This window comes from Manacus vitellinus, unplaced genomic scaffold (genome assembly GCF_001715985.3).
Source record: "Manacus vitellinus isolate BGI_N305 unplaced genomic scaffold, ASM171598v3 scaffold_5_pilon, whole genome shotgun sequence".
NCBI classification, from domain to species: Eukaryota; Metazoa; Chordata; class Aves; order Passeriformes; family Pipridae; genus Manacus; species Manacus vitellinus.
The window spans coordinates 20,648,244-20,664,472 of NW_021940682.1; the positions used below are offsets into that span (position 1 = coordinate 20,648,244).

The following is a 16,229-nucleotide window of genomic DNA, read 5'->3' on the forward strand; positions in this document are numbered from 1 at the left end:
CATGAATTATCTTGTGATTTATTTCCTTTTTCTTTTTAAAGACTGACCTTATCTAATTTGAGGTATACTGAAACTTTCAGATCTTTTTTGTCCTGTTGCAACCTAAATCACTCTGCTAATTTGTTTGCTATTTTATATCTGTATGTAATCCTACGTAATTTTATCTGACTTTCTGTAGTTCATTAGATCCATTTTCAGTTCTTACCACATTCTGAAAAGTCCCTCACTTCTGGATCCTCCTTAGCCTTGGCACTCCTCCAGGCCACAGCATGGAGCAGGTCCTTGCAGATTGCCTTGGCATATTCCAGTCCATTTGTGCTTAAATACCAATAATTATTCTCAAAAGGTGAATTTCAACTTCTTGTGCAACCACTGCATTTGATTCAGGCTAAGTTTGTGTATGGGAGTTGTTCATATGTTGTTGCATCAGTGTCCAAGTCTTGCAGTACTTCTCCTTGATGCCGCTGATTTAATTGGCTAGTTTTCCAACAAAGAAGAAAATTTGATCTGAGATGATTCATACTGAGGAACCTCATTATAAACATCTTGAATTTTTCTTGGCTCGTAGAAGCTGTCTTGGTAACACATGGCAGGCAATATTACACTTTTTCTTTGTTATTCTCGATAATGGATGCATAGATGTAAATATACGTGCATGCATACATATATTTCTGAGTGTTTCTTTCAGATGGCCAGGAGTAATGGCAGAAGGTCATGAGAATTGGGGGATGGTGGCTGAATTTTGAAACAGTTTCTAGTCACTTGCTGGTCCCTGCAGTTGGGCTGCATATAAGTTTCTGAGTCTTCCTTCTAACACATCTTAAATATTCTTTTAGCCCTTCTTTGGTCCTTTCAGTATTTTCTATGACTTTCAAGGATAATTGCTCCTAATTTAGGTAAATCCTTGACATCTCCTAAAGTGCCATCGAGTGAAATTCACTGAGCTGTAATGAATACTTCTGGACTCCTTCCACGCAGCTCCTGTTCCTCCTCTCCTTAGAAAGCATATAATTTCTATGAACAATCTTATGGTTTCTTTCTTTCTTGAGATTAACAACCAAGTTTTCCTTGTCTATGGGGAGGAAGCCTAAAGTTCTGCTTGGATAACTCTATTCACTTTGTGAGACTTTCTCCCTTCCTTTGCCCATCTTGCCTGTCAGAGTCATGTCCCGCCATGACCAGATGGGGAAATCTCTTATGCAAGGGACACCACAAAAATGGTATGATGGCAGAGTCTTGTTGTGATGTTACTTGTAAGCATTTATCTTTTGAGAAGTATTAAGATAATGGCATGTTCGATACTAATCAGACAATAGCAGATGCTATTTCTTTGCTCATCTTTACCATATTACTTAGGAAAATATTCTTTGTTAAACTCTTTTTCACATAACCTTTGTGTCAGTGGTATTAGGTGCCCAAGTGTATTTGTGTTTGTTGTGGTAGAAATGTATGCACAGATTGAATTTTTTACCTGTTTTTTGAGAGCATATGTTTTGGGAGCTGAAAATTGTGAGTGTTTGAAGCCTAATCTCCATTATTCCTCCTACTGCCAAGTTTCTGGCCTCAGATACTCACTTAACCTTTTTCCTTTCCTTGGTTCTTTCTTCTTCAGCACAGGGATATGTAACTTTGAGTACTTCTCCTGGGGATTTCATAATTCATTAAAAATTTTAAGCACTTTGAAGATATAAAATATGTATGTAGTAAATGCCAAATATTTTTACAATAGTGCAAGGAAAAGGTTGATTTCTGAATTTGAATTTGTTACCATCCATAAAATTAATGTTCCTTCTGTACTGCATTACAGTACCTCAGTCATTCAAACAATAATGAGTACAAAACAGAGTCATGAGTTTTGCACTGCTACCCTTCAGACTGGGCATTCATACACTCGTGGGAAATTCTGTTTCTGCTGGTCTGTTCGATTTATTGTTGGTTTAATAAATCAAGTCACCGGTATTTAAAGATGATTTAACTTAAGCCTAGATCCTCAAAACCTTTAGTTCTGGGGGTAGGTCTGTCTGATGGGGGTAGTTCATTTGCACAGTTCTTGAAGCAGAGACCTGGACCCAAAACTTGTCTCTCATATGTGAGTGCTTCCAAACATCTTGGGCACTCTTCTTTCCCTAAAGAATTAATTAGAAGGACTTCCTGCCATTTATAAAAGGGGTTGAAGACAGCCTACCTTCTACAGCTGTTTTAACCTGTGAAAGAGAAAGGTGAAATACATAGGTGTGAGTCCCCTCAGTCAGAGAAGGGCATGAAATCAAGAGTTCTCAGTTCCTGGGGAAAGTGCCCTAACCTCTGTGTCTTCATCTAGGAGAAGATGAGCTGGGGAGGGAGAGGCAGGATGGGTACTATTGGCACGTGTAAAAAAAATTTATTGTCTGCCCTCTTTTTAAATGGGGCAACTTAAAGGCTGTGCCCACACTTCCTACAGTGCTGTGTTACCTGTCCCTGAGTTAGCACCCAGGCAGCCGACAGATGTACCCGATGTATTTGTAGCTTTAGGTGCCGCAGCACGGCAGGACTGCTATGGCAGCTCTGCTGGGAGACCCCGCACGCCGCTGCTGCTCCAGCTCATGGCTGAGCTGGCTGAGGCCCCACACCAATCCTTAAAGGCAAGGCCTTGAGAGGGGCAGGATTTAAGGACACACTTTCGTCTTAGGAATATCAAGATGGTGAGAAGCAGCTGCACAATGTGATGGCATCATGGCAACTCCATGCCAGTGCTGGGAAGAGATAAAACCTCTGCCAACATACAGTACCCTGCTGCCTTACCTTGCTGCTTTCAGGACCTCAGTGAGTGTGTCCAAATAGCACTGCAATAAGTCTTCTTGATTACCAGATGCTTGAGTATGCTTCATCTGGCATGGAAATGCCTTCTCTTTACTCTTCTCTTGAAAAGTGGAGGCACAAGCTTCTGCCATGGATTCCTATTCAGGAATCTTCTCGTCCCTAGGCAAACAAAGGTAGGCATCCCAGCAATGAGCATGGCCAGAGCATCCAGAAGTCAGTTTGCTTGACATACACAAAAAAATGTCATTAGTACCAACTAGTGCACTGTTCTAATGATGGCACAGCAGAAGTAGCTGCAGCAGTGTTTGCTGGTGACCTTGCACTGAGACTATTTGTTCATCACATGGAGGAGGACTGTTTTGTAGCAAGTTGCAGAAGATGGGGAAGAAGACTGAGCAAAAATCAAAGTTTTTATTATCTAATGCTATCAAAATGTAGAGCCCTACACCTCACAAAGGAGAAGCAAATAACTTCAAAAGCAAGATGAGGGAGGTGAAATTAACCAGATACATGAAAGTTTAACAATTACTAAAGCTGGAGGAAGGGATTTGTGCTCATGCATTTCATGAAGGAAATAAGGGACTATTAACAACATTAGGCAGCCACCAGTCTGTCTGGCAGTGCTTTGTAGTCAGTCCAGAGGATGCCAGGCTTCCCTGGCAGTAACCAGAAGTGATAACCTAGTCTGTCACCAGCCAGGCAGCCAGGTTGCTGGCTACAAAAGGTAAGAGCAAGAGCCATGTTTTAAGAAGAGTTGCACTTTTTTGGGTTGTTTTGAGCATTGGTGCTAGATTCCTGCTGCCGCTGCTGACAAGAACCAGCAATGCACATTCCTGCTGTTGTTAAATTACTTATATATTAATTGCTATCTATTCTGGATACTGCAGTTGCATTTTTCATGTCTGTTGATTGCTTTTTGTTGCTGCCTGCTGAAGATAGCGTGGGCAGATTCTACGTCTGATGCTTTGTTTTAGTTGCCTGGCTACTGTAAAATGTTATCTTAGCGTTTGCTGAGGTGCCACAGATGCTTTCTTGATGAGTGTCCAAACAAGGAAATATATAAAAGATGCTGGTTGAATGCTGTGCTTGCCTGTTGCTTTTGCTAGAGATGCTACAGTATGCTGACTTTGCTTTGCTATTACAGACTCTGTACAATAATGTAGAAGGTAGACTGAAACCTTTCATTTATGCTTTGGGGTCATGGTCAGTACCAAAGGTAATATTATCTGTATCTTTGAATGCAAAGGACTTGTTGTTGGAAGGAGATGATGGGCAGCTGCTTCACTTGATTGCAATGCATTCTTTTCTGGTAATTGTTACAGAGAAAACATATTTTTTCTGTTGATTGTCTTGCCAGATTTTTCCCTTCCTCTACCTGTGAAAGTCTCCAACAGAGAGAGATTTAAGTCTCAAAACTTAATCAGGATGTTGACTTCAAACTTCTTCCCTGCCAAAACCTGAAAGTAACCAGTATTTCTTCTGCTCTCTGTGTTTTCTGTTAATGCCTGCATAACTTTATCTCACAAGCATTTCTGACTAAATTGTTTTCTTGTACTCACAGTCTGAAACCTCTTCTAGAGTCTCTGAATAAGCTATGCGTCTTTCCAGCCAGTCCAAAAATATTTTGTCAGCAAATAAATAAAATTACATTTAACAGCTATTTTACTTCCTTCTTTAATATTATTGCAAGCCTTTTCTATAATTATTCTTGCCTTTTGGCAGTTGCAGTGCATTAATATTTACAAGATGAGATACAGTTTTCTGTTTATATTAGCAGTCTTCGGTCTGTGAGATCTGGACCAACCAGAATGCAGGATATCCTTTCTCATCGATTCATCAGGTTCATAATGTAAGATACAGTAATAAATGGCTATGTTGTCATTCTTTGGATGTACAGTCTGTTGCCTTGGTGTTATCTACGGGTGTCATGTCGCTGGAATGGTAACAAAAGTTCGTAACTTGTCTGCCCTCCTTGGGGATTATGTGTGCGCACATCCGTGTGTCGTGCCATGTGGTTAGCGTATGTTGGCTGTATGGTGTACACACATACAGGACGTGGGGGCGTTACCAGCAGCAGTCTCGCTCGGGGGGAGCTTTGACTTCTGTTCCTGATGTTTTCGTTCACTCGCTTTTCCAAAGCGGGAAACCGTGTAAACAGCTCGGTTTGCACAGTTTCACCCCCACGGTGTGTTGTGCTGCCCTTTCTGTGTCAGCCCATAGGCTTTGCCCAGCTGAGGTACGCGCTGTGTTTACAGAGTCACCTTTGGGGGAATTAGAGGTAATGCTGATGGTGCCCTGAGTTTTTATCACTTCTGTGACAGTCACAAAGGCTGTGCATGTGATCCTGGTGATCCATATTGCAGTGTGGTAAGGATGACAACCTGTTGTTCAGCAGAGTATTTCAGAGGAGCTGTAGATTTCTCCTGATTTTTGCCATGCCTCCTTGGAACATTTCTGCCAAAGAGGGAACGTTTTGGCTACCAAGCTTTAGAAGTTTTTAAAATCTAAGTACACCATAAACCTGTTCCCATTATTTCAAGAGCCAAAAATATAAAGAGCTTAAAAAATTCCTCCCAGTCTAGGAATTAAAACATAAGGAAACAATGAGGATTTGACTGGTCTGCAGAGCATTTAAAATTTTTACAGGGAGAAAATTATTAATTTTTCAGCCAGAAGTGTTGTATCCATGCGTGCTCCAATTTGTTGTTGTCATGGTGACTAATGCATGTTACCATAACCAGGCATGAAAAAAACAGGTGAAAAGTTATAAGATATGGTTCTTGTTAAAAATAACTACATTCAAACCACTCAAACTCGGACTTTTTTGGTTTTTTCTTCCTTGAAGCATGGAGGGGTTTTAACTTGACATTTTTATAAAAAGACGAGGGAGGTGTTAGATTTTATAAAATTGTACTGAGGTTACTTCTTATCTGTGACTACCTCTGCATCCAGGTGCCTTCAATATGAGTCAAATATGCTTCTCAGAAAATGGGATGAGATAGGAAAATGTGCAACGACTGTAAAAAAACCAAAAATATTTAATAGTTGTGATCTACCTCTGTAGCTCATTTGACATCAAGCATCTGACCCTTTGTAAAGCACATCTGCTGATTTTCAGGGTTAGAAAGCACTGCAAGAGCACAAGATATTGGTCTTTAAGGTTGTCCCTGTAAAAGGATTGAATCCTTACCACTCTGGCACCTGACTTGAGACCATTTTCTGATTATAAATTCTTTATCTGCAAATGTGGAGCAAAAAATATTCTTTTTCAAGTTGGGAGAGGCCAAAGAGAGGAAAGGTGCTGGTTAAAGGCAAGGGGACGTTAGAATACTGAAACACAAGCAATACAGCAAAAACCATGTGATAAATTGCACAGCTGTCTGATGAGCTGTAAAGTTAGATGAGGAATAAATTATCTCTTGCCTTTCTACTTCATCAGAGAGATAAAAATCTCCATCTGTATATTGTGTGATAAAAAATACATAAGCTTAAATGTTTGATTATTTCTTATAATTGCAAATTAAATATTCAAACCAGAAAACCCTTATCCTAGCATATCTATTTTTAAAATATAAATCAAACATTATAGTTGGTCTTGCATGGCAATTTCTGAACATTTCTGTACTGCTTGAAAGTGTATTAGGTGAAGGACCTGAATCTCAATACATCACCCATGAATTGTTCCACATCAATTCCTTGGAGTTAGGACTACTAGTAATTTATATTTTTCTATCCCAGACTTGAGCCTTGTTGTTTCAAGTCTTCTCTAGGTCGAAGATGGTCCTATTTTGTATTTTGCCTGAAGTCAACTGCCATCATGACATCCTAAATCTCAGAATTTCAGAATCTGACTAGACTCAGTCAGCTGAGGAGCTCCCTTTCTTTCTGTTGAGGTTTTTAGACACAGTTTTTTTAATGTATTCAGCTGTCTAAATCTTGTTTAAAAGCTTTTCTTCCCTGAAAAAAAAATCTATACCAGTGATGTTTAATTTTATGCAACTTTTCTTAGTAGCTGCTCCCTCTACAAGACATGCTGAAATACATGAAAGCTCTCCAGGTGCAGTGGTCTGTCGGGAACAGCAGAAATCCTGTATCCCTGCATTCCTCTAACCTCAGCTCTATTGCCTGTTTAGAACATCCTAGAGAAAAGTATGGAAATCTTGGCAATTCGGTTTTGTCTAATTTAAAAGGAGTGGGTACTAGGATGATTATAGAGCAATTAATGGATACAAACAAGTGGTCTCCACACAGTGCCTCTCCAAGTGTCTCATACACTAGTTTTATTAGCCTAGTTGAAGATTATTTCTCATTTCCTCGTGATTATTTTTTCCTTTATAAAATTGAACCAAAACAAGAGGTTATCACTGTTCCTCTTTTACTGCCCTTTTATTAACCGACAGAAGAAATGCATTTCTCCATGCTTTCCATACTATCTGTGCAAAAGGGAGACAAACTGTAGAATTATGTACTCATTTTATTCCTTACTTACTCCTTACTCCCTGCTTAATTTGTCCATACTGTCCCTTTTCTGCATGTGGGGAAGCCACCTGCTGAGCAGTGCAACAGGAGGGTTCGGAGCGCTACCCGCTGTCACTTGTTCAGTAGAACATGGCACAGCCATCCCCGTGCTTCCTTAGTGAAGAGACCAGTGGTCAAAAGATGTACTTTTGTAGCTTTTCTGTCCTAAATTTACTCGTGTTCCATCATAGTAGCCTTTTGCTAAATGGATAGGATCTATCTCCCAAGCAGAATATACCACCTAAGGAGTCTTTCTGCTGTGCCTTTTGCAAACAGACACGTCTATCTGGTATTGGCCTTATTAGCCACCAGCGTACTTGTAACAAATGTGGATAGAGCCTTTCCCAGATCTTCGTTTGTGAAACCTAGCCATGATGACCTCCCAAGCTCTGCTTCCTTACACAGAACATGCAGGAGTGTATCTTTATTAGGGAAAAAAAAAAAGGACTATTTCAAGTGGTCTGTTAGCTGTGGCCTTGAACAGTTCATAAGAGACAGCCGAGCACGCTGTGAGGATTTGTGAAGGGTGCAATCCATCTTCTCTTGTTGTCAAAGACAGACTCCACTAATAACAAGGATGCAGATCCTTGCCCATTGTAATATGATGGAAACCTTATTTTATAAGGAGAACTGCTTCTTAAAGAAATCAACCTCCCACTTCAGATTAAATATGATAGAAGGTTTTTGTACATGCAAAAAATTGGAGCAATTGCTTCTGCTGCTTTCTTTTCAAAATCTAAGGCTGAAGTCATACCCATGGCATATAGGCAACTTAACTGGGCAAGACAGAAATTACACTACTGTGTAATTGGTAGATGTGCTAATGGTGTAAACAGTAACTAGGTTCAACTTGCTTGACGTTACCATATTGGCAGGGTAATGTTGATGTTTCTAGATTTATCTATTGCTTTTCATTGCAGAGCTGTGCAAATGCGTGTCATTTTGTTATTTTGTGACACATGAAAATGATGTACTTGTTTTGTTTACTCTGTCCTGATTTAATTAGTAAGATGTGATAGTTTGCCAGACTTTGAATGCCTTCGGTAAGATTTTTTTCGTGTGTTTTTGATGCATAACTTCTTTTTGCTATAAAAGTGTGAGCTTCCAGCCATATTCTATGTGAAATACTGATGATAATTCCTTGCCTTCTTCAATACATATTTTAACAATATGACATGGATAGAAAATATGCAGAGATAAGTGCAGGTAAAGAAAGTAGTAGTGTAACCCAAATTGAAATAATCATATAGGAAAGCATTAAATAGTTTGAGAGAAAATGAGCAGGGGAAGAAGGAGAATCAGGAAGGAGAAATGTAGCTGCAAAAAGACAGAGTGGGAAGAAGAGGGCAATTCAGAGGTAGTCCAGACAGGACAGAATAGGATAGAAGTGGGACTGGTGGCAGAGGGAAGAGGGGTTGGGAAGAGGAGAAAGAGTCCATTCACGGGTCATTTTCAGTTAAAGTGAGCCGATGCTTTGGCAGCATCCCTGGTGTTGAGGATGTGGGCACATGTGAACGAAAAGTAGGAGAGATCACAGTTAAAAGCTTAATAGTCTCAGAATAATAATTATTTTTTACATGGGCTTGCAAGATAGAAGGAGCCCCTATAATAGTAAAGCCATGACTAAAAACACAATGGCAGGTGAGACCCAGACCAGCACTACCAGGCTGGGGACATACCTGTACTGACGCCTCCATTGGCTCTATTGGAAGGGAGAAGAGTGTGCTGCAAAGGGATTTGGCAGCAAACTGCAGTCTTACCTGTGTTCTCTGAGGGCTTTGAGGAAAGAGAGGAGATGACAGCTCAGGAAGGCAATCACCTGTATCAGTGAGAATCATGAATGTGGAAGGGCAATGTTACTACCTCCACAATGAGGCATCAAGAGGTGGTGATCAAAGTAAATATTCATAAAGAGATTAAAGAATGCCTCGTATTTTTGAAGAACATATAATAAGTCTTCAAAGCAAAGTCTCAGTTATTGAGCCATCTAGGAAAGTTAATTATCAGTTATATGTGCCGGATAATGGAAGACTTATTAACTGTGCAGAAAAGCTTGTAAAACACATAGCAGAATTTGTGAAAGGCATTTTCGTGCATATCATGATTTTTTTCAAGTGCTCTCATCCTCATATATGTATTGTAAACACTTATTTTTAAGGAACATTTCCGGTGCCTAATGATTTTATTCTCAAAGCAAATAGACTTAATTAAAGCCTCATTAAACACTACAGTAGATGATTTTGGATTATAAATTAAATCATGAAAAATATTGTAGCAGTTGTGTTCCCTTATTTTAGTAACATGGCTCTATGCGTAGAAAATAAATTCTTGTTAATTGAGCACAACAGTGGAGGTCTATTTTGTAGCTAATTTGCCTGCACATACTCTGATATCTTGAACAACTGTGATTTTCAGACAGGAGACTGGGGAGAGCCTTCAATTACCTTGCGACCTCCAAATGAAGCCACGGCATCAACGCCTGTACAATATTGGCAACATCATCCAGAGAAACTCATCTTCCAGTCATGTGATTATAAAGCATTTGTAAGTGTTGATAAATTTTAGTGGTTTGATTTGGGGTAGATATGTTAATCTTGGATTTTGATAGGCTGTTGTGTTTTACTTCCATTCATAATATTTTTTCAGTCACTTTTAGTGAGACAGGCCACTTTTTCTGAAAAACTCTAATTGTAATAAATGAGAAACAAGGATGCACAGTACTTTTTGCTATGAATTTTGTGATATATTGCAGTCCATGTAGCAATAATGTTAGAGAGTGGACACTGAGTAAGTGGTGAAGTGTAGAAGTGACAGTGAGAGCAAACATCCCTACTTCTCATCTGTCACAAATCCCTGTCTAGTAGTTATGGAAGAATAATAAAGCGTAATATGGGATCCTCACGCCTACCTCAATGCTGTGTTCAGAGTAGTTAAATTAAGTGTTGCCTTGCCTGAATTTTATCGATTTGGTTTTGGGGAAGGGAGATAGGGAAGATGGAGATCAGGATCCTGAAGCAGTGTTTTCCATCTCTGGGACAAGAACACATTCAGCCCCCTGCCATACTGTTGGCTGCTTGAAGTACCAGTAGCAGTCAGTTCCATCAGGGCAGGGCATGTTTATTTTTACCCCCCTCTAGCTGCAGCTGATTACCACTTCCCATCCCTGGAGAAACAGAGCTTCCTTCTACAGCTAAAGACAATTAGTGCTTTATGTCTGTTATAAATGCATGTGGAGGAGAGAAAGGTCTCCTGCAGCACAGAAAGTAATTTTTTTTTTTTTAGTTAAAAACTGAAATCTTGAGTTCCCTGGGCGGGAAGACTGGAGCTTCTGGGGATCTGAAGAGGTGCCTCAGCTCACCTCTTTAAATGCTAACATTTCCCCCTCCAACTTTGCTGAAAAGCGTTGTTAAAGTTGCTGAAGGGGCTTGCCAGACCACTGTGTGTCCTCTTTGGAGGTGGCCCTAATGAAGTATGGCTGACCTACTGTACAAAGGAAAGGGGCTCAGTAGTTGCAGTGCCTTTAACATAATAGCTAAGGGTTAACCCCCGGTCCAGGACGTGGTGTTGAGATCCTCTTCACTTGAAGGGGCTAAGATCTCTAGTGCTTTTTAGGATAATGCTGTGTTTATCAAATACAGCTGTATTTTGGGGGAGAGTTGGAGGCTGCTGCACCTCTTTTAAAGCATATCTGGAAAGGTAGGAATTAGAGACTAAACACAGGTGAGACAGAGCCTGGCTCTCACTGAGTGAGGGCAGAAGGGGTGTTCCAGGCCTGTCTCACTGGAGTACATCTGTATCTTCCATCAGACCTTCATTGGGTAGAAATTGCCATGAATGTAGTGACTGTCCTTGGACAGTAACTAGAACCTCTGCCTTCCTCAGCAAGTCAAGGTCAAAGACCAGCTCACCTACTATTCAAAACCTCCTTGCTCACCTCAAATTGAAAAGGAAGCTTCTAGTTCTTTAAATATTTTTCCTAGTTTTCAATAAAGTGAGCATGAGTGCCTTTTATCTTATTGCATGATCCAGCACGTCACCCTTGTAATAGATTGGAAGGCATATGGATCATTAAAGAAATGAAGTTGAAATGACCATGAATATCTAAGTTACTGGTGATTAAGGAAACACCTTCCTTTCCAAAGGACCATGCATCACTGCTTTGTTTCAGCTCGCTGAGCTGTATTGACCTGATCCTTACAGAGTAAAACCCTGGCTTGTAAGTTATAATGGGTGCAGCTTTCACTGTATGCCACATCCCTCAGTTAAACTGTTGGATGTTCTCTGCATTGCTCCCGTGTGCTCTCAGTATTTGAGAAGGAACATTTCCAAAAGCACAGCAAGTCAAAGGGAAGCAATATTCCCTCCTAGAGTTTCAGATTTTTCTGACAACTAAATTGGACGGTACCTCTGTGATTTGTTTGTCTATTCCACAGTCCTTCCTGGGAAGCATTTCTGAATGCCTTCAACTGAGACTTTTTGCTGCTGTGCAGATGGGACAGGAGCTGCCCACCTCTTCTCTTTCTTCCTCTTGTTCTGTTGTGAGCTCAAAGCACTGATTTTTTTACCGTGGTGCCTGACAAACTGGTATCTTTCAAGGAAAAAATAATTTGTTGTACTGTAGTCCATAAAAAAATAAGAAAATTTAAAAATATTGAAGAAATTAATTGCAACCTGCACAGGATGCCGAAAGTGTCAGACAGCAGGATCCAGAAAAGAATACAGTTTAACTCAATACACTTTTAATTTTCTAATTTTTGAGTTTGCTTTACATTTATTGTTTTTCTTCAAGGGCAATATCAAGCTGTCCCACCGAATTAATGCCCAAAGCCCTATTCACGTCACCATCGAGCCCCCAGCTGGACTCACAGCTGCTCAGTTTATGAATCTTTTACATCTGCAGTCCTCCAAGAATGCCCTTCATTCATTCCTTTCTGTATGTGCTTGTCTGGTAGTGTTGGTGTTGCTCACTGTTCCATCTATAATGCCCTATAAAGTGTTTCTCACTAATTGACATGTTGGCTACTGTCTACATTGAAATATTTATGCATTTTCTTGCAGGTCAGAGACTCCTGCAGTACACAGTGCGAAGTGAAGGCTTTAAAGAAAATATCTCAGTTTAGGTCAGGAGACCAGAGAATTGAACCAGTACATTCTCTGTTCAGTTCCAGCTTGTGTTCAGCTGTAACTGAAGTTCTTTTTGATAGGTTCTTGTCTAAGCTGAAGCTGGTTCACTAACTGGTTGGGTCAGTTTAGGCTGTTTCCAAGGGGAGTCAGTGTGGTAGAATGAAAAAGGTCAGGCAGTGGTGATGGTCTGCAGCATCCTCTGGGAAAAGGCTCCTGCCCACAGTGGCTTCTCTTCAGCTCCTGTGTTGCCTCACTTAGGACTGGAGACTTGGGAGAAGCCATGACCTTGTGCTGCAGTGAGGATACAGAGAGACATCTCTGTGCCTGGGGAGGAGCAGGTGAGGAGTGACTTGCTGTCCTCCTCAGTTAAGCCCAACTTGCATGTGACATCATACAGAGACACAGAAACATCCCGTTTGCACCATCCAAACGTGGCATAGAGGAGTACTGAGACCCCAGAGGAACAAATCCAGAGGAGCAGAACCTGCTGCCAGGGTGCAGGAGGACTCAAACTGCATGTACCAGCAAGTGACAAAGTGAGGGAAAGGCCTGTAGGAAGGGACCTGTTTTGGTGAGGCACTCACTGCCCTCGGAGAGGAGCAGGCTCCTCTGAGGGCATGGAGGCTTTCAGTGAGCTGAGCCAGGACACAGCACCCTTCTGCTTCCTCTCACCCAGCCCTCCTCCAGATCAGTAAAGGCTTTAAAATAATAGTTCAGGGTCAGCCTTTCCTTAGGAAGAAATAATGGTCTAAGCTAGTCTTAGTACAGATTTATTTTCTCTGTTTGCTGACGTCGGGCTCTGCTATTTGCGCGTAAATTAGTTACAGATTGAGTTCGGTGAGGTTAAGATTGCTGCTGCCCTTCACATCCACGTGATTGCACACATAACAATAGGAGATCAGCAGATGGCAGCTAAAAAAAGAGATTCTCCATTTTTTAATCAAATGGCTTTTTTTAAGATGGATTCTGTAGTACTTCCTCATTGTTTGAGTGACTAAAGCTAGGAGACTTTCAGATATTGTTTCAAAAGACACGAGCTGATTCAATACACTTGTTGCTGTGCATTCTTGTTTTGTAGGTTGATTAATGCATTGGTTTAAATGATTTATCAAAGAACTGCAGAGTAAAGAAACTCTAAAGTAATATATTAAGTTGACTGCTACAAGTAGGCTTTTTAAAGCATTTTTAGTGCATTTCTGCAGATGTTTGTCTGTTCTGGAATTTGAGTTAAAGTTCAATGGATTTTTGTTTTAGTATTTAGGTTCTATGCTGGTAAAAGAGTTAAGAGGCACAGAGTCAACACAGGATGCGTGTGCAAAGATGAGGGTAAGTTTGTAAACCTACTTCTTTCTGTATCATAATAGTATTAAATAACATCAATCTGTGGTTGGTTGTACTGTGCCCTTTTTACTTTTATAACGTGCTGTTACCCATTTCTTTTCCTTGCATTTACAGTGGTATTCAATAGGAAATCTGTTCTGCATTACATCTTAATTTCATACTATGAAAATTTAAAGGTAGATTTTTCTTTTGCATGTGGTATCTAACAAAAAAACCCAAATGTATGCATTTTGTTTTCTTGTGAATCTTTCAGTATGTTTCAAAGTACTGTCCACACACTTTAAACGTGTCCATACCAAATTGATTTTATAAACAGAATTTATAGCTTTTATATGATAATCTAAATTTAATTTTCTATGTGAAAATATGTACTAATAAATATATTAACATGTTATCAAAGCTTTTTTTTATGCATGGTAAATCCAACAGTCACATAATCCTATGGATGCTTTTAGTCATATGAGTGTTTCCATTAAATATGAGTTACTTACATGCTTTTTGATTGAAGGGTAAAATGGGATCTAAGTCAGTCTCACCTGATGGTGGAAAAGCAGTTAGGTTTCCTTCAGACTGTTAAGAATATGTTTTCCCATGGCTCTTTGTCCTGATACTGGTTTGTAGAAAATTGCAACAAGGCTCGGTCTATCTCCAAGAAACATACCACTGCTGGAAACTCAAAACAAGCCATGACCTGATTTATTCCCAACTGTAGTTGTAATAAGAATGAACTGGTTCATAGCCATGGTGAACATATCATGGTCTGGCATGATTAATTAATGAAGAATGTAATTGTTTGCTAATCTACCAAACGTGTACAATTACACAGATGAATGAGCTAAAGTTTTTCTTCTGTGTATCGTAAGTTTTGTATGCAAGATGCCTCTGAGCATGAGACGTGGCATTCAGATCAGTTAGAAAGCTGGAAGATGTGTAAAATTCATGCAATTGGACAACCATTTCCTACTGGTTACATATCTGCAGCACACAGACTTTTATACAAGCTGTTTTAGCTAAGGGCTTGCAGTAATTCATGCTTACTAGATTGCCTAAAGACCTGAGGCTTTTCAGATAATTACATGCAAATCATTCCGTACCTGGACTTAAACTCTTCTAAAAAAAACCCAACAACTTGACACAGGGGGATCTACAATCAAATATACTTGTTCTGGGGAATTAATTGAGGCTGCAAGCGTACCATCTTCCAATCCAGTTTTCAAACTGTCAGGCTTAGCAGTTCTATTTTTTAGGCATATGCCTGCACAGATCTTAGGGCAGAATTTGACACCATAGTAGCATGTGACAACTTCAGTAAGTTTTCTGACTGAACTAGGAAGCTTAACATCAAAAAAGGCACTCTAAATAATTTATAGGTCTTTTAAGATATATTTTTATGAGTAATAAGTTTGACCAATTTAAATTATATAACTGAAAGAACTAAGTGTTTGAAAGCAAATTTAATTTAAAATACAAATTTTCTATAAAAATAGTGGAGTTGCACTAGTTGTCTATAGTGCTGTACAGGGCACTTATATAGCACAGTGACGGGGTTAGTGTACATTTATTTTTTACATTCTCTTTTGAAATCATTGTGCTGTGAGAATGTTTATTTTTTAGTCTGAGGTTTTTTATTGCAAAGATATTTGAATAAAACAGTTTTTAATCAAGATTTCATCTATTCTTTCTATGTAGTCCTTTTAATCATGTTCCTATTCAAGTCAAAAGCAAAAAACTTTGACTTAATGGGAACAGATTATTATTTTAGCCTATTTCGCAGTGAGAAAAATGGATCTTTTTCCAAAACTTTTTCCCTATGGTTGTGTTCTGAAAGTTGGTGTCTGTGAACTTGGAGTCCAGGTTGTCCAAAGTCATCCTGAAATGTTGCATTTTGCTGTGATGATCATTATTGTATTTAAGTACCACTGGGTTGTCATCAAAAATGCGGCTTCTGATATAGTTACATTTTACTTTAAATGTATTGAAAGGGACATTTCACTTAAAAAAAAAAGAACTTAAAAGCTAGATATATTAGTTGCTGACTCTGAGGTACTGAATTCTGTACACTTGTCCAGTGTCTCTAAAGTCAGTAAGATTTTTACATAGGGTTGTACTTTTGTGATAGAGCAATATTTTTTAATTTTAGTATTTTATTTGTATTTCCATGTCCATATTTCAAATCTGTAGCATGCTGCAATCTGAAACACGCTGGGGGAGGGGAGTATGTCACTCGTAACCTTGTACCATGTTGAGGTCACTCCCTACAATTTTTTTGTCTTTCTAGACTCAGCCACATAATGGTTTAATGGAGAATGTATGAAAATTAGGTACCTAATTTTTCTGTCAGAGTGGCTTTAGATTCTCCATCTTTAAGCTAATGCTGCTCAAAAGTGTCGATATTCACTTAATGTCTTCCAGTCAGCAGATGCACAAGAGTGAAAGAAGTGTATCAG

At 39.5% G+C, this 16,229-nt stretch overlaps 1 protein-coding gene across 10 annotated transcripts in view; it reads left to right on the forward strand.

Moving 5' to 3' along the window:
- Positions 1–16,229, forward strand: part of ANKS1B (ankyrin repeat and sterile alpha motif domain containing 1B) — a 414,231-nt gene that overhangs the window by 377,098 nt on the left and 20,904 nt on the right. For 8 of the 10 annotated variants that reach the window (XR_001921711.2, XR_001921712.2, XR_001921713.2 and 5 more), the window contains 3 exons: positions 4,574–4,648; positions 9,733–9,861; positions 13,696–13,767. Coding sequence is in view for 7 of the 10 variants with exons in the window: in XM_018080496.2 (XP_017935985.1) it covers positions 4,574–4,648; positions 9,733–9,861; positions 13,696–13,767 (276 nt within the window). In the remaining 3 variants the exon portion in view is untranslated. The remainder of the gene's footprint in view (positions 1–4,573; positions 4,649–9,732; positions 9,862–13,695; positions 13,768–16,229) is intronic. The other 2 variants (XM_018080492.2, XM_029963408.1) reach the window with 2 other exon arrangements.